We start from the raw sequence: 26,453 nt of genomic DNA, 5'->3' as shown, positions 1-26,453 counted from the left end.
GCTTTCTAGAATTCTAGTCCCAACTTTTATATTTCTTTTATCAACCAAATAGTTTCCCTTAGAACTCTAATCTCTTAGCTAATAAAAAAAAATGTTTGATTTCCTAAAATGACTTTTGCTCTAGCATGAGTGTGCTTCTTAACCACCCAGTTGGGAGACTGGTCCACCTACTGTTTCTAGAACATAGTGATAACAACAGGTAACATTTACTAAGTGCTAACTCTGTACCAGGCATTCCTCTATTTGATCTCTCAAGATTATAAAATTTAAACCTCACTACAACTTTGTTTCCTCTCTACAAAATAAGAGTGAAAAGATAGGAAAAGGAAAAATGAGAAAATGGAAACTCAGGTAAGTTAAACCCCTTGCTGAAAATCACAAAGTAGAGGAGGAGTTTAAAGCCAGAGTCTGAGAACACAGCCCTGCTGCTAACCACTGAATTTGACCACAACTTCAGGGATTGCAGAGCAACAGGAGGGTTCCCTTGCTCTCCAGAAACTTATACTTAGTGCAGTGGGTGGTGAGAGCCCAGGACCTTGAGAGTGGACACCTGGCTTCAGGCATGTTCCTGAATCAGTCATATGCAGTAGGTCGTGGCCACAAGTTTGGACACCAACACCTAAGAGAGCCAAGGTGGGGCAGGTACTAAACAACCAGGCAGCAACCACAGACCAGGGGGCTACTGGGGTCAAGGCAATTTGTCATATACTGAAACCTTCTCATGCATTTTGTTCAGTTTTCAACAGAATGGAAAATGATGTTGTCTTACGTATTTCCCTCCACTCCTGAACATCCCTTCAAAAAGATCTCATTAGGTTAAATGTGGTATTCCAGATTGGATCCTGAAGCATAAAAACATTAGTGGGCAACTGGTGTTTGCAAAATTCTGTAGTTTAGATAACAGTAATATATCAATGGTAACTTCTTGGTTTTGACAAATGCATCTTGGTTATAGAAGATGTTAGCATGAGGGGAAACTGACTGATATGTATACAGGAACCCTTTGTATTTTGCAAATTTTCTGTAAGTCTAAAATTATCTTTAAAATTAAAAACACCTCAGGGTTCCCTGGTGGCTCAGCAGGTTAAGGATCTGGCTTTGTCTTGGGTTGGGTGGCTTGGGTTGTTGCTTTGGTTCAGTTATGATCCCTGGCCCAGGAACCTCTGCATGCTGCAGGCAGGCTTGGCCAAAAACAAAATGAAAAGCCAAAAAAATTAAATTATAGAAAGACCTCCTTTTAATTATTTTGAGATTAATTTACTGAGTCCATTGAGTCAGTCTATCATAAAATTTAAATAGAGTGTTCTTTGATTTTTCTAAAATGATTGTTGAATTCATCAGTGAAACGAAAAGAACTGCGTTCATAGGCAAAACCCAGATTTTCAACTCTATCTTGGAATTAAACACTATCTTTTTTTTTTAAAAAAAAAAAAGGGCAAATATTTGTTGAGAATGAGTTACAAAATCTCATCTTTCCAATAAACCTCTGTATTGTCATCAAGAAATGCCAAAAAATGTTATAGTTAGCCAATGATATGATTTCCCTAAACAAAGCTTTCTCCTGACCTCTTGCATATCCTTAAATCCCAATATAACTGGGCATATATTTTATAAATAGCAAAGAAATAGTCAAACAATAACAAATTATGTAGGTAACTTAGCCATAATTATACTATCATAGATAGGGCTCAATTATACTACCGCAGACAGGGCAATTCTGCATTACAAGCATTATTTTCCATGATGGCCCTGGTAGAGAGTAGAACATGTTGTGCCGAGTGCTTCTGGCTCTTTCTTCAGATTGTTAGAGCAAATCAGAAAATGAGTAGTGCTGCAGTCAATGTGATACAGTCATCTGAACATTCTTCCCAGATTTTGAACAGTTGTGCCTTCGATGAGATGCTATTGTTTAGACACTCTTGTTTTTCCAGCATTCAAAAAATTCACAAGAATCTGGTTGCCTAATCAGATCTCACTTACTCTACCAGCCACTACCAGCTCCTTCTCAGGAAAGGAGGAGCTCCTCTGAGCTCTGCTGACTGGCAGAAGCAGCTCTGGGGTATACATAACTGAGGGTAACAGCAGTAGCTCACTCCTGTTTTCTTCTGCCCAGTCAGAGCCTGTGAGTGAGTTCTGATAGGGGACCGGACACTTTTCTTCTGCTTCCTTAAGTGGTCTCTATCTTTTAAAATCTAGTAGCACATGGACAAGGAAAAGAGAACTTCTTAACCTTCAAGGTGCATCTTCTAGCACTAATGGTATCCTGAAGAGAAACAACTATACCTTCCACTGGTGGGTGTGATCCAGAAGCAGGAGAGAAAGCAAAAAGAGGCAGAAGAGAAGAAACCTAAAGTTAAACTCAGAAATTGAGAAAGGGCCTGGTCAATTCGTTTCTAAGACCTTCAAAAAAAAAAAAAAATGGAGAGATACCAAAATTGGGTTACCTCAAAACAGTGTGTTTTCAATGTTTTAAGTTAATAAAGTTGCAAAGTGAATAATGTTCTGCTCTGTTGGTGTATATCTCATTTGGAAATAACATGAAAGTCTAATTTGAATCTCAGTGAATATGAAGCCTAAGCAAATAGCACTACCATCCACAATCCACCCCCAGATGCCAACCCAAAAGCCTCAACAGAACAGGGTTAAGAGTTTAGAAAAACGGACTAAAGAGGATACAAAAAGAAGAGTAGCAAGGAAGTTGTTAAGGAGATCACTACCTTGGGGATCCCAAAACCGGGGTGCAGGAAGAAAAGGTGCAGAAACAAAATTTAAAAAAAATAAAATAAAAGAGTAAGCAGAAAAACTTGGATTATCACTTACCAGTGGTCTCAGATGCACTGGGTACCAATGTATGTTACTTTCCACTGATTCTGCCTTGAGGGGCATCTCTGATGCCTTTTTGTTTAGAAAGAGGAATCTGCCATCATTCACTAGGTGCCCACTGAACATAAATAAGGCTGTGCTGAGGACTGAGAAGTGGAAGTCAGGATAAAAAGAGTAAGAGTGTGGACCAGAAAATTGAAATACATTCTTTGCACTCTCTGGGAAGCAAGTAAGTAGGTAAACCAGTCTCAGATGAGAAAGGATTAGCTTCCTAGAAAGACAGTCAATAAGAGCGGAATGACTTCAATCGCAAGGAACCTGCTAATTCATAGATCACTGCTCAGACGTTGGTAGGAGATTCTACTGTGCGAAATTCCTTTCTTCTCCATGTATTGCTACATGGTGTTAGCCATCTTACCATACACGCCAAGCCGCCAGCATTCCAGCTCTCCAATCTTCCTAGATTTGGGGGAAGGCAGTAAGGAGATCATTACTTCGGGGCTCGGATAACTGGATGCCAGGAAGTGTCACCCAAGGCGACTCTTGAAGGGAAAGCAGGAATTAGTCTTCCGTAGAAAGACTCCAAGAGCTTCCCACGCGGAGAACTTAATGGACAGGGTAGGACAGGTGGGTAAGCCATTTTCTGGTAGGTATAACCTTTCTCCTACATCTCTCAAGCCTAACTCCAAAGATGGCTTTGACAAAGTTAATTTCCATAAGAATATTTGGTGAATGACGCTTCTGACAGAGATACCCTACACTTCTGTCGCTCAAAGTCCGTTGTTCTGCAATAACTTTCCACCAGTTTGACAACAGGTCCCTAACACCAGCCTTGAAATGCGGCTTCATCTGTGTCAATATTTTTTTAAATCCACCTAAAAGTTGGGAACTGTGGCGGTAAGCCGGAGGAAAAGAACTTGGTACGGCGAGGTGGTGAGACCACGAAGCGGAAACTTGGGCTGGGCGCGAGGTAACGGCCCCCGCTACGCAGGCGCAGGGTGGGGGCACGCATGCGCGACAGAAACCCGAACGCCGGGGGCAGGACTTGAGGGAAGGGGGCGCGGCGCAAGCAGCATGGCGTCCAACATCTACTTGGTTCGCCAGAGGATCAGCCGGCTGGGCCAGGTGAGGCCCAGGGAGGCACCGCCCCTTCCCTGCCCCTGCCCCGCCCCCGCCTCCCGCGGCCGCCCCTCCTTCTCTCCGCCCCAGCGCTTCGGCCAGCGGCTCAACCGCCGCCGCCCCGCCCCGCGGCCTCCCAGGTCCGCCTCCCAGGCCGCCTCCCAGGCCCGCCTCCCGGAGCCCGCCCCGCCTGCCCTTCCTCGCGGCCTGGCTGCTGGTCTCGTCCGTCCCCCTCCTCCTCCTGTCCGCCGTCCTGACTCTTTCCCTCCTTCCCTCAGAGGATGTCCTCCTTCCAGCTCAACCTCAACCCGCTCAAGGAGCCGCTCGGCTTCATCAAAGTCCTCGAATTGGTGAGTGCAGCCCGCTCCGGCGAGGCGGGGAATCGCGCCTCCGCGCCCGCTCCTGCTGCCACTACAGCCGGCCAGCGCCCTCGGCTGGGAGGTGGCGGGGGCGGGGCGGCGCCCCGGGATCCCAGACGCCGCCCCGCCCGGGCGGACCCCTAAGCTGCCGTCGTCCCCGGGACGGGACGGGAAGGGTCGGGACTGCACGCACGGGGAGGGGACGGTGGCCGCGGCCTGGGCCCGCGCGGGGCGGGGACGATGCGGTCGCGACGAATCACGGGTGCCTCGGCTGCGTCCGGCCGGGGGGAGCCGCCCTCCCACACCCAAGCTCACCTCGGTGTCCCGGGGGAGTGGTGCTTCAAATTTCTCTTTGGCTTCACTGCTTCCCGCAAGGGAAGAGAAAACTTCCTGTTGCGGTCTAACCGAAACCCGACGGACCGAAGTCGCTTTGCGGCCGGCGGTGCCTCTGTACCCGGGTGGAAAGGGTCAGCCTGTGTGTTGCTGCCCTGGGCTAACTTGAGGCCACGCTCCTTCGAAAGCTAGTGCGCCTTCCCAAAGTGATTTGACGAGCTCTCAGTTAATTTGCTTTTAAGATTGCCTCTAAGTTAAATATGGATAAAAGTAAACTGTGGGTCAGGGAAGCGGACGGGGGTAGGGGAGTAGGGGAGAGGGTCTTTGAACAAAACGTGTTCTTGATAGTCTGATCCACTTAAACACAAGTTAGGAATCGCCATCAAATTTATTTGGGGTATTTCCCAGCAACATCCTGCAGTCAGGGAACACTCTCAATCATTAACATCAAAGGAGATTTATTACTTCGACCTTGGTAATGATCAGTCACTGCGGAGGAGTTAGTGAATGCACCAGGCACTGCACATTACCTTCAGACTTCGTGGCCTAGCCCGTGTTCCAGGGCTGGTTTTTAGGCCTGTATTAATAGGCAGCTGGCGTCTGTACAGCGTGCAGGCAAGTTGCTTTTACAGCTAGCCGTATTTACGTCCGTAACTCTTCAACCCCATATTTTAGTGATAAACTGGTGAAGGGTAAGAACTTCTGATTCCCCGTTTTAAATAACCTGCCGAGGATGTTTCTTAAAGTAACACGGAAACTCAACTTTTCTAATTGGGTACTCAGTCTGATCTCCTTCCTACCCAAAGTTTCCTATGTTTCTCCCCAGTTTTTACTTGGTGTCTTCTGAACACCGAATTGTGCTAATTTCTCACAGATGTTTACTTTAAAGACACACACACATATATATTTAGGGTTCTATAAACCTAGGTCCAGATTTAAATATAAAGGAAATGCTTATTTGACTCTATAAAAATTTTAGTTGCAGGAGGAAAAACAAAACTGGGCTAATCAGATATCAAGTTTAAGAGAAATCTTATACATCATAGTTTATTCTCATTGAGGACTATAATTAAATTTATAATTAATTTAAAATTTCACTTAAATGAAAAGGCAGTTGTTTATATTTCTGCTTATATTATTTGTCAGTTTTTTTTTTTTTAATTGAGGTATAGTTGATACAGTGTTGTGTTAGTTTCAGGAGTATAGCAGAGTGAGTCTGTTGTACATAGATATATATGTCTTTTTTCAGATTCTTTTCCTTTATAGGGTATTAAAAAATATTGAGTAAAGTTCCCTGTGCTCTACAGTAGATCCTTGTTGGTTATCTATTTTATATATACTAGCATGTATATGTTAATCCCAACTCCTAATTTATCCCTCTCCCTGTCTTTCCCCTTTGGTAAATGGTAAGATTATTTTCTTTGTCTGTGGGGTTTGTTTTGTACATAAGTTCATATGTACCTTTTTTTTTTTTTTTTAAAGATTCCGCATGTAAGCCATACAGGATATTTGTCTTTCTCTCTCCAGCTTCCTTCACTTAGTATGGTAATCTCTAGGTCCACCATGTTGCTGTAAATGCATTTCATTCTTTTTATGGCTGAGTAGTATTCCATTGTGTGTATATGTATTCCATATGTGTGTATATGTATATGTATACACACACACATATATACTACACTTTTTCATTTTTTAAAGTTTTATTCAAGTATTTTTGATTTACAATGTCAGGGTAATTTCTGTTGTCCAGAGTGATTCAGTTATACATATATATACATCCCTTCTTTTTCAGATTCTTTTCCCATATAGATTATCACAGTATTGGGTAGAGTTCCCTGTGCTATACCATAGGTCCATGTTGCTAGTCATATGTACATATGCCAGTCCCAAACCCCCAGTGTATTCATTTCCCCCCCAACACCTGTCCTCTTTGGTAACCATGAGTTTGTTTTCAAAGTCTGTGAGTCTGTTTCTGTTCTGCAAATAAATTCATTTATATCTTTTTTTAAAAAATTCCACATACAAGTGATATCATGATATTTGTCTTTCACCATCTAACTTCACTTAGTATGATAATCTTTAGGTCCATCCATGTTGTTACAAATGGCATAATTTCATTCTTTTTTATGGCTCAGTAATACTCCATTGTATATATGTACTGCATCTTCTTTATCCATTCATCTGTTGGTAGACATTTAAGATTGCTTATATGTCTTGGCTGTTCTAAATAGTGCTACTTTGAACATTGGGGTGCAGTTATCTTTTTGAATTAGATTTTTCATTTTTTCCAGATAGATGCCTAGGAGTAGGATTGCTCGATTGTGTGGTAGCTCTGCTTTTAGTTTTTCATATTTCAGTTGTTGATATGTCCGCTATTTGTCAATCTTTTTTTTTAAATAGACTTAACTTTTTTCATTAATATTTTAAAACACTAGTGATAAGTTGATTAGTGATCATTGGTCTGATATATTTTTTAAAATATCCTTTTTAAGCTTAAAGAAATACTCCTTTCAGTTTGAACAACTTATTACACAGGAGAATCTTTTATGAAAAGAGTATTCATTGTTAATGATATACAGAATATTTATTCAACAAATATTTGAGTATGTTTTCCTCATGACCTAATAAGAAAGACAGACCTGAAAACAAATAGGAATATGCCATATGGTAGATATTATAGCAAAGGTATAGGCAAAATGTAATAGGTGAAAGGAAGGAGAAATCAATTGCTTGGCGGTGCTAGAGAGGATTTCATAGATGAAAGAACACTTGAAGGATGAGTATTTGGGGAATGTGTGGGGCATGACTTTCCAGTCAGAGAAAATCTTATGTACAGTAATATGAAAAGTTGAAGCAGCATATAGCCCTGTTTGAGAATTTAAAGTAATTGGGGTTGACTAGAACATACACCAGGAACGAGTTTGAGATGTTTCTGAAAGGTTTCACAGGGCTCGAAGAATAGTTTGGAGTTTATCCCATGGGACAATTGTTCTTCACCCTTTGGGTTAACCTTTGATAATGTGGGCCCTTTCCTTAGGGAAATGCACTTGTGCAGGTATAGAGTTTTAGGTTGTTTATTGGACAGCTTCCATTTAAGCCCAGAATTCCTACTGTGTGCGGTGAACACACATTGAAAAGTAAATAAACAAGTGTGTAATATCATTAGATTTGCCTTTTAAAAATTTTGTTAGCCGTGTAGGGGATGCATTGGAAAGGAAAGATCATAACTGGAGGACAGGCGATCTGTTGTTTGAAACATTATGAAGGCCTAAAATTAATTGCAGTGGGGCTAGAAAAGGAAGGTTTAAAAATTAGACTGTGTTTGGAGGGTAAAGAAAAGTGAGGGCTCAAAGATGACTGCCATATTTCTGACTTGGATTAGTAGTGGCCCATCTATCTAAGACAGAGGAGAAGCAGCAGATTTTTGGTGGAAGGTCAGTAAGGTTTTAAATGTATTGAGTTTGTGGTCTCTTGAGATCACACAAGTGGAAGTATCCTGTAGGCAGTTAGATACATGGATCTAGAATTTTAAAGACAAGTATGGGCTGGAAATTCAGCAGATGTTTAGCAGCAAAGGAAAAAGGGGTGGTTAGGAAGATGGAAAGAAATAGCATCTTAGCATCAATATTAGAGATACTTCAAGAAAAGAGTACTTAGCAATATTAGGTGCAGTGGGTTAAGGAAAATAATTACTAAAATGCACCTCTTGATTTTGGTAATGAAGAGGCTGCTGGTGACTTTAGTAAGAGCAGTTTTGGTAAAATCAGGAGCTATATAGTAATAGGCCACATAGATGTATGATAAGAAAGAGAAGACAGAGTAAATCACTCTTTGAAGATGGGAGAGATGGGTGGTAACCCATTTTAATGTAGGAAAGACTGAATGTGTATATGAGCTATAGAGAAGAGACTCATGAATAGAATTGTTGGAAGTTAGAAATAGGCAGAGAGCGGATGAATGATAAACCAGGCATCTAGAGGAGAAAGGCCTGTAGTAGAACTTTTAAATTTTAAATTGTGTTCTGAGTGAATTGTTCAAGTTTCATAAGGTATTGATGTATGGTGTTACATCTAAAAATAGTCAATAAATAAGTTTACAAACAAATCTAAAACCTAGAAGAAAGGTGTTTACTATCCATTTAACTACGAAAATAATTTCACAAATCAGCTTATCTTCAGCAAGGTTCTAGACGATGTTAGACTAAGGTATAATATAAATTTCAAGGGGTTATTATTGACAGAATAAAGATAGAATTGCCAGAGCAGAAGTATTTCTACTTTGCTTCTAAACTGCAGCCACCACATTTCTGTGTGTGCGTGTGTGTTTAATCTTTGTCTAGCCCTTAGTTACAGTGCCTGGCAGTGACACTGCTTGGTTCTCTTGTGTAATTAAGTATTCAGTAAAGGTTGAACTTTTGTTGTACTTATATGGGTACTTCACAGGGCTGTTGGAATGACTAAGTATGTAATATGTGAATGATGATAATATATGCGAACAGTAGTAGGTTCTTAAAGGATTGAAATACTTTGTTTCCAGGAAGACTAGATCCAGACAGTGGGTAGAATTTGAGCCCTGTACGACTGACATACATATCTCCTGATGTTTCAACATCACTAAGTTCTCTATTACATATTTTAAACTTTAGAAATGGTATATTGTAGATTTTTCATTTGTCTGTGTGTTTTCCTTGCCTTTAACATTCTATCAAGATTACAAGGTAAAATTTAGTTAAGAGCAGATGCCCCATGTGTCGGAGTTGAACGCACGAATAAAAGACAGGGTTAATTTAATCAGAGCAGCTTTTTTTCAGTTCTTTAATATTTTTCTGATAAATTTTAACTTGGTTCTTACTTTATAGTCAGTCCTCGTAAGTGATTGCTTTTTAATACTGAACACTGTTCCAGACTTTCTTACTACTTAGGGTGGACACTGGTTAAATGTTCAGCTCTTAATAAATCTAAGTTATATGTTTTCCTAATTCCACACACACAAAATTGTGGAAGAAATACTCTTTGGAAGTATATGAGAAATTATAGACTAATTAGGTTGAATTTTAGAATTGTTAACCATCTGAATTTTTTTTTTTCTTTTGCTGCACCTGCAGCAACACGGAAGTTCCTGGGCCCAGGATCAGATCCAAGCTGCAGCTGCAGTAAGACAACACCAGATTCTTAACCCACTGTGCCACGGTGGGAACTCCCATCTGAGTATTTTTGTCTGTGCTGGTCAAACTTATTCTCAGTATTAACAGGAGATATTTATTTAGTGTAATAAGTGTGCTAGGGCTTTGTCTGTATTTTCCCATTTAATTTTCTGACAACCTGCAAGGATGTTTCTCTCCATAATACATGTTACTGGTTATTGTCTCCATGTTACTGAGGCTTAGAGAAATTAAGTAATTTACCCAGTATCCCACGATTATGATGACTACATCCAGGACTCAAATAGTTTGTTCTTAGTCTTTCCAGTGACTTACCTTTGTGTTTCTGTTGGTCTTTTAAGAAATTAATGAAAAGATTATACCAAAAATTTCAAGCTCAAGAAACAAAAACGAGAGATACCTAAAGTAATTTTTTTCTTGTTATATGCGTATTTTTTTTTTGTTACATGCATGTTTTTAAAAAGATCTTAGAAGTTAAAAACAAGTAGGGTTTTCTTGATTTATTTATAAAGTTTGAATTTTTTTCTTATTTTATAATTAATGAGAAAATTCAAAAGAACATTTAAAAGCATTGCTTTGGAGTAAATTATTAAACAGGAAAATTAGTGTGAAAAAAACATTGAATAAGAAAACCTGTAACCATTTAAGCATTGCACATACCAATTTGTTTAAACAAGAAACTTTCAGAAATACGTAGTAGTTTATAAAATACTTAAAGTTTAGTCATCCCAAGTAGATTATAAGAGTTTTGCAGATAGGTTCCATGTTTTATTCTAATTTTGTGGTTCATAATATAGCCCAGGGGAGCACCCCAGAAAATACAAATAGTATTGCATAGTGCAGGAGATGAGGCATACTTAGTGATGGTTGTTTATTTCATCCATTTGCATAATTCTTACATTTTTAGGCTATCAGTCTATGGCACAGACTGCTTTTTAGGAAACTTATTTTTCTCTTAATTTCTCCATTTGTGTGCACTTTTTTCCCCTATTATGGAAAAGGGAAAAGGATTTCAAATGGCATTTTGTATATACCAGGGCTCTTTATACATGTAAAGCTTGTAGTAGACTTATCTTCCTCTGTGCCTTTGCTCTGTTTCTTCTACCTGGAATCCTCTCAGTATTTAAGCGGTCTCATGCGGTAGACTAGATGTTTTTTTTCATATGTAACATATATATGTTGTCAGTGCTTTTAGAGTGCACAAACACGTATGTATACACCCTTCACACATACAAATAGCAATCTCTGATGAAACATTAAAGGGAAAATTAAGATAATAGAGCAGTGCTTTAATACAATGGTTCTCAAACTCTTTGGTCTCAGAAGCCCCTATATACTCCTTAATGTTGAGCACTGCAAAGAACTTTGTTTATGTGGGTTGTATCTGACAGTATTTACGGTATTAGAAATTTAAGCTGAGGAGTTCCCATTGTGGCTCAGTGGGTTAAAGACCCACTGTTTTCTCCTTGAGGATGCGAGTTCAATCTCTCACCTCACTCAGTGAGTTAAGGGTCTGGCGTTGCCACCATCTGCAGCATAGGTCACAGATGCGACTCGGATCTGGTGTTGCCATGGCTGTGGCATAGGCCTGCAGCTGTAGCTCTGATTCAACCCTTACCCTGGGAACTTCCATATGGGGCAGGTGTAGCCATAAAAAGGAAAAAAAAAAAAAAAATTAAGCCAAGACATTTTAAAGACACTTATTTTAAAATAAGAATAATTAATTAATCACTTGAAAGCTTGACTGCATCAATGGCAACAGATGCTGCCAGTTTTCCTTGAAGTGAAAGTTCATTTTATTCATTTTTCAAGAAGATCTGACATGGAGTTACCATTGTGGCTCAGTGGCTTAAGAACCCGACTAGTATTCATGAGGATGTGGGTTCAATCCCTGGCCTTGCTTAGTGAGTTAAGGATCCAGTGTTGCTTCAGGCTGCAGTATAGGTTGCAGATGTGGTTCGGATCTGGCATTGCTATTGCTGTTAGTTGTTTAAATGCTTTCCCTGGAGTCAACCGTTGTATTAGGGTATACAGTAAATCTTTCTTTTTAGGTATTTGATTTACATTGTTGTGTTAGTTCCTGGTGTGTATATATCATTTTGCTCTTTTCTATTATGGTTCTTTTCTATGTATGTTCTTTTCTATTGTGGTTTATTACAGAATATTGAATATAGTTCCCTATGCTCTACAGTAGGACCTTGTTTGTTTGTTTGTTTGTTTTTTGCCTTCTCTAGGGCTGCTCCCGCGGCATGTGGAGGTTCCCAGGCTAGGGGTCTAATCGGAGCTGTAGCCACCGGCCTAGACCACAGCCACAGCAACGCAAGATCTGAGCCGTGTCTGCAACCTACACCACAGCTCACGGCAATGCCGGATTCTTAACCCACTGAGCAAGGCCAGGGATCGAACCTGCAACCTCATGGTTCCTAGTCGGGTTCATTAACCACTGAGCCACGATGGGAACTCCAGAACCTTGTTTATTTTATATGTAGTAATTTGTATCTGCTAATCCCAAACTGCTAACTTATCCCTCCCCTACCCCTTTCCCCTTTGGTAATCATGAGTTTGTTTTCTGTATCTGTGAATCTTTCTGTTTTGTAAATAAGTTCATTTATATCATATTTTAGATCCACATATAAGTGATACAATTTTTGTCTTTTTTTGATTTCACTTTGTTGGTAATCTCTTGGTCCATCTATGTTGCTGCAAATGGTATTATTTCATTCTTTTTTATGACTGAGTAGTATTCCATTGTATATATAAACCACATCTTCTTTATCTTTTCATCTGTTGATAGCATTTAGGTGGTTTCCATGTCTTGGTTATTGTAGTGCTGATATGAACGTTGGGGTGCGTGTATCTCTTTGAATTAAGAGTTTTTTCTAGGAGTTCCCATCGTGGCTCAGTGGTGTAGGTTGCAGACGCGGCTCAGATCCTGCGTTGCTGTGGCTCTGGCATAGGCCAGTGGCTACGGCTCCGATTAGACCCCCCTAGCCTAGGAACCTCCACATGCCTCGGAAGCGGCTCTAGAAAAGGCAAAAAGACCAAAAAAAAAAAAAAAAAAAGAGTTTTTTCTAGATTTATGCCCAGGAGTGGGATTGCTGGATCATGTGGTAATTCTCGATTTAGTTTTCTGAGGAACCGCCATACTGTTTTCCGTAGTAGTCATACCAATTTACATTCTCACCAACAGTGTAGGAGGGTTCCCTTTTCTCCACACCCTCTCTAGCATTTGTTATTTATAGATTTTTTAATGATGGCCATTCTGAGGTGATACTTCATTGCTGTGTTGCTCTGTTTTTGGCTGCACCCATGGCATGCATAGGTTCCTGGGCCAGACATTGAACCCATGCCACTGCAGCAATCCAAGCCACAGCAGTGACAACGGTGGATTCCTAACCTGCTGTGCCACCGGGGAACTCCCCTTATTGTTGTTTTGATTTGCATTTCTTTGATAATTAGCAAAATTGAGCATCTTTTCATGTGCCTATTGGCTATCTCTACACCTTTGGAGAAATATTCATATAGGTCTTCTGCCCATTTTTTGATTGGGTTGTTTTTATGTTAGTGAGTTGCATGAGCTGTTTGTACATTTTGGAAATTAAGACCTCGTTGGTCTCATTGTTTACAGATGTTTTCTTCCAGTCAGTATGTTGTCCTTTCAGCAGTAAAAATATTTGCAAATCCTATTTCATCACACAGAAAGTTAAGACACAAGGGTCAGGATTTAATAAAAATAATAATTTTTCTGATTCATCAAAGACATTCTTAAGTGACATTGGAGGGTTTTTGTTTTTTTTTTTTTAATACAAGTACATGGCAGTGAAATAACAGTTTTATGCTTTTTCTGATTCTTACTAAAGCCCAGCAGTTTTACCCACCAATGCTTTTATGCAAATTAGTGCAAATGTCAACATAGTGTGAAAAGCAAATAACGTTTTAATAATATTATGGAAATATCTTTTTGTCCTTGTGGACTCCCTGAAAGGGTCTTGGGTACTCTCAGGGGTTCACAGACCAAACGTTGAGAATTGCTTTTCTAATACAGGATTAAACATCATCAAAGATCAGTAATGGACCAGAAGTATGGGTGGGTGAAAGACTGTTCCTGGATCTGGGAAATAAACCTGGGGAAAAACTTTAACCTATAGTTTGGATTGATGGCTTCCATGGAGCAGAGTACTTAAAGAAGTAGAAGGAGAGATAAATAGCCCCCTATCAAAGACCTGAATTAACCAGTCTGCCTACTTTAGGTCTGGGTTTGTGGTATCTTGAACATTCTCCTTGCTTGTAGTTTGGGAGTCCTGTCATAAGTAGAATAGGACCAAGAGTAGGAGTAGGATTAAGAAGGCCTGGTAGAAATGACATAAAACTTATAAAAAGATGACTTATAAAACCACTAAAACCAAGAGAGAAAAGGGGAAAAAAACATACTCTCAAGTTGAGCCTATATGAAATATCCTAAAACACATAAGGAAAACAAATTTTTGCCTAAAATTCAAATATGTTAGTGGAAACAAATACTATCAGTTTTCTGTGATGTGACAAACTTACTTCAAGACAGCCATCAGATCATAAATTAGGATATTGATTTGTCCTCAAAAGACATAAAAATAATAGAACAGTCTGAAATGATTTTAAAATAAGTGTATTTAGGTTCCTTGGAGATTTCTTAACACCTTGGAGTTTCTTAGCAACTCACTTTAACAGTTGTTTAAGAATAAATGTGACATAAAGATGTTTTCAATATATTTTTTTTGTTATTTTTTTATTAATAAAGGATATGAGTTTTTGGGTCATCACTCCGTAGTTTCTCTGAAGCCTTTTTTTTTTTTTTTTTTTTTTTTTTTTTTTAGAGGGCTGCGCCCATGGCATATGGAGGTTCCTAGGCTAGAGGTCTAATTGGAGCTACGGTTGGTGGCCTTTGCCACACCACAGTCACACCAAATCCAAGCTGTGTCAGTGACCTACACCACAGCTCACAGCACCGCCGGATCCCTACCTGACTGAGCCAGGCCAGGGATTGAAACTGCAACCTCGTGGTTCCTAGTCGGATATGTTTGCGCTGTGCCACGACGAGAACTCCTCTCTGAAGACATTTTTAAGCCACCAGTCCATTTTGTGAAGTTTAGTTGATTAAAACTAGATAATTTATTCCATAAACTTACTTTAGCTAGGCACACTGACGTTGTAATGCCTGAACTCTAAAAGTGGAAGATATAGGTGAAGGTTTCCCTGTCTGTCCTTCCATGTATGGGATTCCCTTACCTTTTAGGATACCCAGCACACTATACTGCCATCTGACTGTGACATACAGGTCCAGCATGGGTTTCAGCAGTCTGTTAATTTGAATAAAGCTTTAGTTCCTTAAGTCTAAAAGTAGATATCAATAGACATATTTCCTTCTTGTACACCAATTAGTTGAACACTCTGATCTATTTTAGAGAGTAGTAATCTAGAGAACCAGGCTGTGATATCAACCCCAGAGTTACAGATCTCTAAATTAGTGAGGGATCTTTTGTGTCTCTAATATGGGTCCAGTGGGCAGAGAGGTAAGTGGAACTTGTCATAATAAATACGGAGCCTTTTTGACCTGATCAGAAGCTCGCCATCATCTTATTCTTGGGTTCTTCCTAGTTATTCTACAGGTGGAATTTCATATTAGCAGCTTCAGTCATTCTTTATAGGATACAGAGAGAGGGGAAAATTAATTTCACAGGTGGCAAGGAGCGATAAATCAGCATAGCAATACACCTCATTTTAAACTAGGCGTACAAGCTGAAGTGCTCTTAGGATCCCCTCATGGAGTAAATGAGTTAAGCTATTTGGAAGAAAAAAGAAAAATAGTATAAGTTCACTGATTACTGGTAACTAGCACTCATCCTGAGGGTTGTTACAACAATAGAGAGTGGCAGTAATCTGCAAAGCACATACTTGGATGTCACCTGTCACAATTCTATGTGATTATTGCTTTACGGGAATATGGGTCTGATGTAGTATCTTTAGTTTCCCCACACCAATGCAGGACAAGCAAGAAATCTGAATTTTTATGTTCATTTTGCCGTTATTAAAATATTGACTACAGGAGTTCCCATCGTGGCTCAGCAGAAACGAATCTTGACTACCATACATGAGAAGGCAGGTTCAATCTCAGGCCTTGCTCAGTGGGTTAAGGATCCTGCATTGTTGTGAGCTGTGGTGTAGGTCACAGGTGCAGCTTGGATCATGCATTGCTGTGGCTGTGATGCAGGCTGGCAGCTGCAGCTCCAGTTTGACCCCTAACCTGGGGAACTTCCATATGCTGCGCGTGTGGCCCTAAAAAAAAAAAAATTGACAACAAATTCACATTTTTCATGAATACCTGGAAGACTACAAATCCGTCTTCAGGCCAGGTTTCACCCATGGCCTGCCAGTATATAACTTGTAATATGAATCAGAATATTAGAAGACTGTAAGGAGAGGGAACATGGTTGGATAGTTTACCCTCAGATTGTTTGTACTTCATTATTAAAAAGTGTGTACCGTATTCCTTTCTTCCTATAAGATAAAGACTAAGATAGCAAACATGACATTACTTATCCTCATAACAAAAAGACAGACCTAAAATGTGGGTACGTAAGACTCAAAATATGGTTTTATTTGTAGATTATTGGACATTTTTTCCCCTTTAATTAAGCAGTCATTTGGTGAGCATTTGGTATCTGTCAGGCCTTCTGCTAGGTAGGTAGGCACTGAAAATCCTGAATAAGAGCAAATGCAAAGGAAGAGGTAAAGGCATTAGTCTTAAAAGCAGTAAGCTATGGTACAGAATGCTGTTTATGTACTAATTTTTGTATTAAATGGAAAACTAGGTGTTCCCATTGTGGCTCAGTGGTTAACGACTCCGACTAGGAACCATGAGATTGTGGGTTTGATCCCTGGCCTTGCTCAGTGTGTTAAGGATTCGACGTTGCCGTGAGCTGTGTGTAGGTTGCAGACGAGGCTCGGATCCCGAGTTGCTGTGACTCTGACGTAGGCTGGTGGCTACAGCTCTGATTCAACTCCCAGCCTGGGAACCTCCATATGCTGCGGGAGCAGCACTAGAAAAGGCAAAAAGAACAAAATAAAACAAAACAAAAATTTGGAAAACTAGGTGTTTTTTGGTGGGGGGTGGTGCTGCACTCGAGGCAAATGGAAGTTCCCAAGCCAGGGGTCCAATTGGAGCTGTAGCTGCCGGCCTACACCACAGCCACAGTGACACCAGATCCAAGTCACGTCTTCAACCTACACCATAGCTCACAGCAGTGCCGGATCCATTGAGTGAACCCAGGGATTGAACCCGTGTCCTCATGGATACTAGTCATGTTCGTTACTGCTGAGCCACAATGGGAACTCTGGAAACTAGTTTTTATTATTTTTGCTTTTTTTTTTTTTAATAAGGCAAGGTACACAAGAAAAATGCCTGTAATAGAAGCAGTGAGCCCAAAAATGAAGCTCAGAAGACAGAATAGTTCTACCACAAGGAATTGGGCAGGGCCTTAATGGATGAGCTTGTTAGAGAACTGGGGTGGGGATGGAGGGGGAAAATCCTGGCAGAATAAACCCATATATCCAAGGCATAAATCCATGGTGTGTTTCAGGAGCAGTAAGTACATAGTGCACTGTGACAAAGTTGTATGGGACCCGGAAAGGCATATAGTGTGTAAATCGAGGAAGATAAAATTGTAGCTACTATATCCCTGCATTTTATGCCAAATTAAGAAGCTTGGGCTTAAAAAAAAAATTTTTTTTTCTATCTTTATCTTAGGTCTGGAAGCAATAGCTTTCAATAGAGGGAAATCCTGTTAAACAGGAGAGTGACATGACCAGATTTTTATTTCATATCAATGTGACATCACTCTAAACAGCTCTGATAGGAACACATTGTAAACTATATAGTATACAAACTATATGCACAGTGCAGGCCATGCAGAAATTTTAAGTGTTCTGCTAACCACAGTAAAAATATTGAAAAGAAACGGGTGAAATGAATTTTAATAATTCATTTTACTTAACCCAGGATATCCAAAATGTTTTTTCAACAAGTAATCAATAAACAGTAATTGGGAAAAAAAAAAAAGAATTCCCGTAGTGGCTCAGTGGTTAACGAACCTGACTGGCATCCATGAGGACTTGGTTTCTATCCCTGGCCTCGCTCAGTGGGTTGGGGCGTTGTCGTGAGCTGTGGTGTAGGTTGCACATGTGACTCAGATCCCGAGTTGCTGTAGCTGTGGCGTAGGCTGGTGTCCACAGCTCCGATTTGACCCCCAGCCTGGGAACCTCCATATGCCCTGGGTATGGCCCTGAAAGAGACCAAAAAAAAAAAAAAAAAAAAAAAAAAAAAAACCCACAAAAAAACAGTAATTGATGAGCTATTTTATATTCTTTTTTTTCATACTAAATCTTCATAAACCATTATATATTTTATACTAACTAGCCATTTTAAAAGTGCTCAGTAGCCAAATAGGGCTTTTGGCACCTTACTGGACACTGCAGCTCTAGAACCCACAGTATGTAAAAGACAAATGGTATTGAGAATGAGTTTAGAAGTGAAAGTAAGAGTCTGTTGAGTTAGTCCCAGGGGAAAATAGTGAGGGTCTGAACAGAGATAGTGGCGAAAATGGTGTAGCTGAGTAATAGCTATTAAAAGAATGGTGTACCCAGTGTAGTCTTAAGCAGCTTTTTTTTTTTCCATTCAGCATTAGGTTTCAATTCATCTTGTTGAGGTAGGTAGCTGTAATTTGTACATCTTTACTGCTGTGTAACTTCCCACTGTTAAGTGCTATATACCACTGTATTTTATCTACTTTCCTGCTGTTTTCCTTCTCTCCTCATATTTTGATAACATAAATAGTGATACTCTGAATATTCTTGGGGATGTCATATAATGTGAACGAGCAAGATTCTTAGATACTAATCTTCTGCGACATTATTGCAAATACTTTCTCCTAGTTTCTAGCTTATTTTGTAAAAAGCTGCCTTGATTTTAAAAACCTTTTTCCTGGGAGTTCCCATTGTGGCTCAGTGGGTTATGAACCCGACTGGTATCCTTGAGGATGTGGGTTGGATCCCTGGCCTTGATCAGTGGTTAAGGATCCGGTATTTGCTGCGAGCTCTGGTGTAGGTTGCAGACTCAACTCTGATCCCTAGTTGCTTTGTTGTGGTAGGCCGGCAACTACAACTCCAGTTCGACCCCTAGCCTGGAAACTCCCACATACTGCAGGTTCAGCCCTAAAACCCAAAAACAAAAAAAAACAAAAACCCAAAACAAAACAAAAAAACCCCACCTTTTCTGTAGTTGAGTTTAACAGTCTCTATGGTTAACAACTTTTTCTTTGGCTGCCCCTCTAATATGGAGTTCCTGGGCCAGGGATCAGATCTGAGCCATAGTTGCAACCTAAGCTGCTGCTACAGCACCAGAGCCTTAAACCACTGTGCTGGGCTGGGGATTGAACCTGTGTCCCAGAGCTCCCAAGATGCTGCTGATCCAGTTGCACCACAGCGAGAGCTCCAATGGTTAGCTTTCTTTTTAAGCTTAAAAAATTCTTCCCTTCTCTGTGATCACAAGTTTTCTTTTATATTGTCTTTAAAATTTTTAAAGACTCATTTTTTATTTACATTTAAAACTTTATCCCATCTGGACCATTTATTGAGCAGTCCTTCTTGTATTAAGTATCTATATCATTATAACAAATCACACTAAACTACAGACAGTTTATTATTTCACAGTTTCTGTAGTTCAGGAATCTGGGAGTGACTTAGCTGAGTGATTCTAGCTCAGGATCTCCCATGAGGTTTCATTCAAGCTGTTGCCTTGAGTTGCAGTTGTCTCAAGCCCTGCGCCACATCACGAACATGACTGTTGGCAAGCTTCAGACAAATATACTTTCAAGGTCCCTCATGTGGTTCCTCATCCCCAGAGTCTATAAGTTCCCTGAGTATCCTCTCAACATGGTGGCTGTCTTCCTCCAGAGCTGGTGATTCAAGAGAGTGAGAAATGAAGATAGAAACTGTAGACTCTTTCTTACCTAATATCAGAAAGGACATTCCATTCCTTCTACCATATTCTGTTTGCTAGAACCAAGTCACTATGTCCAGTCCACATATAAGGGGGGGAAAAATAATCTCTACCTCTTGAGGGGAAAAGTATTGAGGAGTTTGTAGATCTATCTTTAAAACCAACATTCACTCTCCTTTCCTTAGTGACCTGCAATGCCAGCTCTGTTAGATATAATTTGTCTCTATATCCAGGTCTGTTTCTGCCCCTCCCCCTCTTTTTTTTTTTGCTTTCTAGGGCTGCACTCACAGCATATAGAAGTTCCCAGGCTAGAGGTCAAACCCAAGCCACAGCTGCCAGCCTACACCACAGCCACAGCCACAGCAGTGCGGGATCCGAGCATCATCTGTGACCTACACCACAGCTCATGGCGATGCCAGATCCTTAACCCACTGAGCGAGGCCAGGAATTGAACCCACATCCTCATGGATACTAGTTGGATTCTCTTCTGCCGTGCCACAATGGGAACTCCTAATTTCTGGCCTCTTTAATGTATTCCATTGGTTCAATTTGTGTATCCTCTTTTCTTTTTTCTAATTCTAAATGTGGATATATGCTTAAGATTCACTTCCTGGCCTTCTGTTTTAACTCTCTGTATTCAAGCACATTTATGCTGAGATAGTTATCTATTCTTACCTCTTTAACTCTTAACAGAAGATTTCAAACGTGCAGACATTATATCAGACTCTTCATATCTCTAACCAGATTCCCTTTTATATATATATCGTCTTCATAGAAAAAAAAATTCCATGGATAGTTGTGATCTTGATTATTGCCTGATTCAAGATCCTGGATTAATCCATGGGATGCCTTATATCAGTGTTGAACAGTGTAGTCTTTGATGCCAGATCTGCTTTGAATTTTACCTTTGCTGGATGTACGTGACCTTGAGCAAAACAAACCCCTGCCCTCTTTTAGTTTACACTCTAGGGAAAAATGGACAAACAAATAATTAAGTATTGTCAGGTAGTTACAATGGGGGGAAAATAGAGCAGTACAAATAAAGAGAACAGATAGGGTGGGAGGGGGACTGTTATTTAATATAGTGTGTTTAGGGAAAGGCATGACCTCAATGATAAGGTCACATTGGAACAGGGAGCTGTGAAGTACTAAGTTAACTGTGTATTCCAGGCAAAAGGAATAGTCAATGCAAAGGTTCTATAGGAGGAATTTCTCTCATGTATTTAAGGAATAGGAAGGAGACCATTTGTATAAGGACATTTGGCAAGGGGACAAGTAGCACCATGAGATCAAAAATATCAAGGGAGGAGTTCCCGTTGTGGCGCAGTGGTTAACGAACCCGACTAGGAACCATGAGGTTCGGTCCCTGCCCTTGCTCAGTGGGTTAAGGATCCGGCTTTGCCGTGAGCTGTGGTGTAGGTTGCAGACGCGGCTCAGATCCTGCGTTGCTGTGGCTCTGGCGTAGGCTGGCGGCTACAGCTCCGATTAGACCCCTAGCCTGGGAACCTCCATATGCCGCAGGAGCGGCCCAAGAAATAGCAAAAAGACCAAAAAAAAAAAAAAAAAAAAAAAAAAAAATCAAGGGAGGAGGAGTTCCTGTTGTGGCACAGTGGTTAACAAATCCGACTAAGAACCATGAGGTTGCGGGTTCGATCCCTGGCCTTGCTCAGTGGGTTAAGGACCTGGCATTGCTGTGAGCTGTGGTGAAGGTTGCAGATGCGGCTCGGATCCTGCGTTGCTGTGGCTCTGGCGTAGCCCGGTGGCTACGGCTCCAATTCGACCCCTAGCCTGGGAACCTCCATATGCCGTGGAAGCGGCCTTAGCAAAGGCAAAAAGACAAAATATATAGGAGGAAAGGATGTGTAGGCCATTATATGAACATTGATCTTATTTGGAGGGAACTCAGAAACCATTGGAGAATTTTGAGCAGAGGGTAGTTTTCTGACTTATATTTTTAAAAGATTACCCTGGCTGATGTGTTGACAATAGATAGAAGCAGGGGCAGGGACAGAAGTAAGAGGGTCACTTTAGAAGGCTATTAGCTTGTAATTTAGGCAAGAGGTAATAGTGGTTTGGATCAGGATGTTGCAATGGTGGTGATAAAAAGTGATCAGATTCTAAGTGTACTTTATAGAGTCATCAACATTTGCTGAAGGATTGAGCTCTTGGTCCCTATGCTGTATCTGTTTTTTGTTTGTTTGTTTGTTTTGTAGAAAATTTAGAAGATACAAATAGAAAAGGGAATTATCATTTGTCTCTGTTCAGAAGTGACCACTTAAAATTTTGATGCATTTTTAGTTTTTGTTCTGTGTATGTGCGTAAGTATAAACTCATGCACAATGCATTATTTAAATAAATTTTGTATGTAATGAACCTTTTTAAATATCATTAAATATTCTTCAACATTTTAATGACTGCATAATGTTCCTTTTTGTGAATGTGTTACAGTTTGATTCCCTATCAGTATAAAGATGCTTTCCTTTTTTTTTTTTTTTTTTAACTGTTTGGATAGCATTTGAGAGAACATCATTACTTTATTAAAGTATGGTATGATCTAGAAAACAAATTTCCAATTACTTTTTGAGACCTGGAAATAACCACAAGTGAGCCCTTGCAAGCTCATGAAATAACACCTCTGCTTAGAGTTTCTTGGCTTTACAGTTACCCTTGAGTTCTAAATAAAATATCTCCAGTTCACCCCCTTTTTGATTTTGATTTTGGAAGTCTTATATAGGACTTCCTTTGAATTTCGTACTAATGCATAGTAGGGACAGTGTAGAATGAGCAAGTGAATTGTTAAATGGGCTGTTATACTAATTTCTGTATTACACTCAGGGGAAAATGTTTTTCACCATCTTAATTGACAAATAAGAATTCTAAGAATGTTAGTTTTTTATTTTATTTTTTATTTATTTGTCTTCTTGGGGCTGCACCCACAGCATATGGAAGTTCGGAGCTGTAGCCACCAGCCGACGCCACAGCCGCAGCAACATGGGATCTGAGGCACGTCTTCGACCTGCACCACAGCTCGCCGCAATGCTGGATCCTTAACCCACTAAGCAAGGCCAGGGATCGAACCTGCATCCTTAAGGATGCTAGTCAGATTCATTAACCACTGAGCCACGACAGGAATTCCTTAAAATTTTTTATTATAGTTAATTTACAATGTTCCGTCAATGTCTGCTGTACAGCAAAGTGACCCAGTCACACATACGTATGTATATACATTCTTTTTCTCGCATTATTCTCCATCATGTTCCAACACAAGTGGCTAGATATAGTTTTCTGTGCTATACAGCAGGGTCTCCTTGCCTATCTACTCCGGATGCAATAGTTTGCATCTACTAACCCCAAGCTTCCAGTCCATCCCACTCCCTCCTCCTTGGCAACCACAGGTCTGTTCTCCATGTCCATGAGTTTGTTTCTTTTCTGTAGTTAGGTTCATTTGTGCCATATATTAGATTCCAGATATAAGTAATATCACACAGTATTTCTCATTCTGTTTGTGACTTACTCCACATAGTATGAGAGTCTATCTAGTTCCATCCATGTTGCTGCAAATGGCAATATTTTGTTCTCCTTTATGGCTGACTAGTATTCCATTGTGTGTGTGTACCACATCGTCTTAATCCATTCATCTGTCAGTGGACGTTTAGCTTGTTTTCGTATCTTGGCTATTGGGAATAGTGTTGCAATAAACATAGGGGTGCCTGTGTCTTTTTCAATGAAAACTTTGTCTGGCTATATGCCCAGGAGTGGGATTACTGGATCATATGGTAGTTCTATATTTAGTTTTCTGAGGTAACTCCATAGTGGTTGTACCAAGTTACATTCCCACCAACAGTGTAGGAGGGTTCCCTTTTCTCCACACCCTCTCTAGCCTTTGTTATTTGTTGACTTGTTAATGATGGCCATTCTGACTGGTGTGAGATGATATTTCACTGTAGTTTTGATTTGCATTTCTCTGATAATTAGTAATGTTGAGCATTTTTTCATGTGCCTGTTGGCCATATGTGTATCTTCTTTGGAGAAATGTCTGTTCAGGTCTTCTGCCCATTTTTCAACTATGTTGTCGGTTTTTTTGCTGTTGTGTTGTATAAGTTATTTGTATATTTTAGAGATTAAGCCCTTGTCAGTTACATCATTCGAAACTATTTTCTCCCAAGAATGTTAGTCAGTTTTTAATAATCACTGTATTTAAGATTTTAATGACATGTTTGGGTACAATAATGTTTTTTTCTTTTTCTTTTTTTGGTCTAATTTTGTGTAGATTGCTTCTATCTTTGCTTTTGCCACCTGTGGAGGTTTTAAGGGCAAAACAGAATTTCAAGTGTCTTGTCCTTCTAAGGTTCCTGACAATAAAACAATTACAGCTGCTTTTGGTTATCCATTCAGGTGAGTTATTTGTTTGTTTTTATGGTTTAACAACTCTTTTAACTCTTCTGAATTTCCAACAACTGACTGATCTTAGAGGGCAGAAATTTTTTAATTGCATGCTCATTTGTATGTAGTGATCATTGCCATTAAATGTGTGATACCAGTAACTACAGACTATTTTCCTGGTCTGTAATGAAATGCATACATACACACACACAAATGACAGTAAGCATTTAGAAACTTTTATGTGATTGATGTTGCCTTGAAACTTTATTCTGTCATCCCATAGTGGATTGGAAATTTTAAAAGACTGCTCTATCACCTTCATTTGAAAAGTCATATTGTGAAAGCAAACACAACTAATGGAAATCCAAATTTCTCATGTATTTCTAACTCCTAAATAATAATGTGTGTTATAGAGCTTTAAGACATGTATTTATATAAAGCGAAGAGTTCCTATGTTTCTTTAGCATAAAACATTATTTCCTTACTCTCATTAAAATGAATATTTTGTTTCTGAGTTCTTCCATTTGACCTCAGTACGCATTGAAGTTTATTGAATGTGCCCTGTGTTTAAGCCAGGGTGTGAATCTTTTGCCACTTACTAACTACTTTCTTGTGCTCTCTAGGACTCAATTTTTCTTTGCAATAAGTTTAAATCTTTCAAGGTCATTCTGATTATTAAGCAATATCTTACATTAAAGATATGTCAGATAGCAAGTACTTGGTAATCAATCATTGCCTCTTGGTCTTAATCCTTTTCGTATAAAGTTCCTATACAAGGAACTGTTAAAACATCTTTAGTGATGTGTTCTTTGATTTATGCATAGGGAAAATTAAAGACATCGTGGAGTTAGCTAATTAATGCGGGTTAAGATATGAATTGTTATAATGGTGCTAGTTAACAGACTCTGCCTCTAAGAATGGAATATCATGTCTTGAATTGTAAACCAGATTAGCGTTCTTAATCTGCTAAATTTTTATTACAGGAAGACAGTATCTAGGTGTGAAAATGTTTAATTTAGTCTATGTTTAATCTATCATATACCAATTACCAGTTGTAATTTATACACATTTCTTATGAAAATTTTAATTATTTGAATTTTTCCCTTTTTACGAAAAAGCAATATGTTTTTAATATACTTGGGGAGTTTTTTTTTTTTTTTTGAAATGTCTTTTCAATATTTTGCCTCTGTATTTCTGTCTCTTGGGAGAGTCCAAGTAATTCATAAATTTATTTGAGCCCTTTTTTTAATAGGTTGAATGAAGCATCATTTCAGGCACCTCCAGGTGGTAATGTGTGTGAAGTAGATTGGAAAAGTTATGTCCTTATTGGAGATTACTCTTCTTCTGCGCAATTCTATGTTACTTTTGCAGTCTTTGTCTTCCTATACTGCATTGCTGCTCTTCTGCTCTATGTTGGTTACACGAACCTGTATCGTGATAGTCGAAAACTTCCCATGGCTGTAAGTAATCACTTTCTTTTTATACAAAAGTAATTTGTATAAGTATATATTATATTTGATTTTAAATATGGATTTTCTTACAATGGAAAAAAATTCTTGGCATAAAAAATTCTCGGCATTCAACATATTTTGACCTGTGTTTGCCATGAGGTTGAGCTTGCTCTCCTTGTCATGTTTTGTTTTGTTTTGTTTTGTTTTGTCATTTTAGGGTCGTACCCACGGCATATGGAGGTTCCCAGGCTAGGGGTCGAAATGGAGCTACAGCTGCTGGCCTACTCCACAGCCACAGCCACAGCAACTTGGGATCTGAGCCATGTCTGCAACCTACACCATAGCTCATGGCAACACCAGATCCTTCACCCACTGAACCAGGCCAGGGATTGAACCCACATCCTCATGGATCCTAGTCAAGTTCGTTAACTGCTCAGCCACAAAGGAAACTCCTCTCCTTGTCATGTTTAGCCCAATTCTTTTAGCCTGTTTACAGCACTTCTCTGTAATCCCAAGAGTACAGAGGTTTATTTGTTTGTTTCTAACTCTGTTTTAACCTGGAAAGAAGTCAGATATGTGATAGAGCATATTAGGTTGCAAGTAGCAGAGAAATTAAGTAGAAATTAATGCTTTTGATTAGAAGAATTGCTGACCATGCTAGCAATCTCGTAACTGTGTTCCTATTTCTTATCTTTTTTCTCAGAGACCCTCTTTATGCCTCTCCAGTGTTTATTGAACTTAATAGTCTATATCAGGAATCAGCAAACTATTGCCCACAAGTCAAATCTGACTCA

At 39.6% G+C, this 26,453-nt stretch overlaps 1 protein-coding gene and 1 long non-coding RNA gene across 2 annotated transcripts in view; one reads left to right on the top strand and one right to left on the bottom strand.

Moving 5' to 3' along the window:
* LOC106504993 lies at positions 1,424-4,021 on the bottom strand. The gene is made up of 2 exons (XR_002335905.1): positions 2,821-4,021; positions 1,424-2,289 (listed from the first exon to the last, which is right to left on the bottom strand). It is a non-coding gene; the product is annotated as an uncharacterized LOC106504993 (long non-coding RNA).
* Positions 4,109-26,453, top strand: part of SYPL1 (synaptophysin like 1) — a 32,275-nt gene continuing 9,930 nt past the window's right edge. Inside the window, exons 1-3 of the mRNA XM_021063515.1 lie at positions 4,109-4,292; positions 24,096-24,220; positions 25,461-25,668. Of these exons, the coding sequence (XP_020919174.1) occupies positions 4,224-4,292; positions 24,096-24,220; positions 25,461-25,668 (402 nt within the window). The 5' untranslated portion in view covers positions 4,109-4,223. The remainder of the gene's footprint in view (positions 4,293-24,095; positions 24,221-25,460; positions 25,669-26,453) is intronic.

Source organism: Sus scrofa, chromosome 9 (genome assembly GCF_000003025.6).
Source record: "Sus scrofa isolate TJ Tabasco breed Duroc chromosome 9, Sscrofa11.1, whole genome shotgun sequence".
Taxonomy (NCBI): Eukaryota; Metazoa; Chordata; class Mammalia; order Artiodactyla; family Suidae; genus Sus; species Sus scrofa.
Note: the sequence above shows the minus strand (reverse complement) of the source record. Positions and strands in the feature narration are given on the sequence as shown.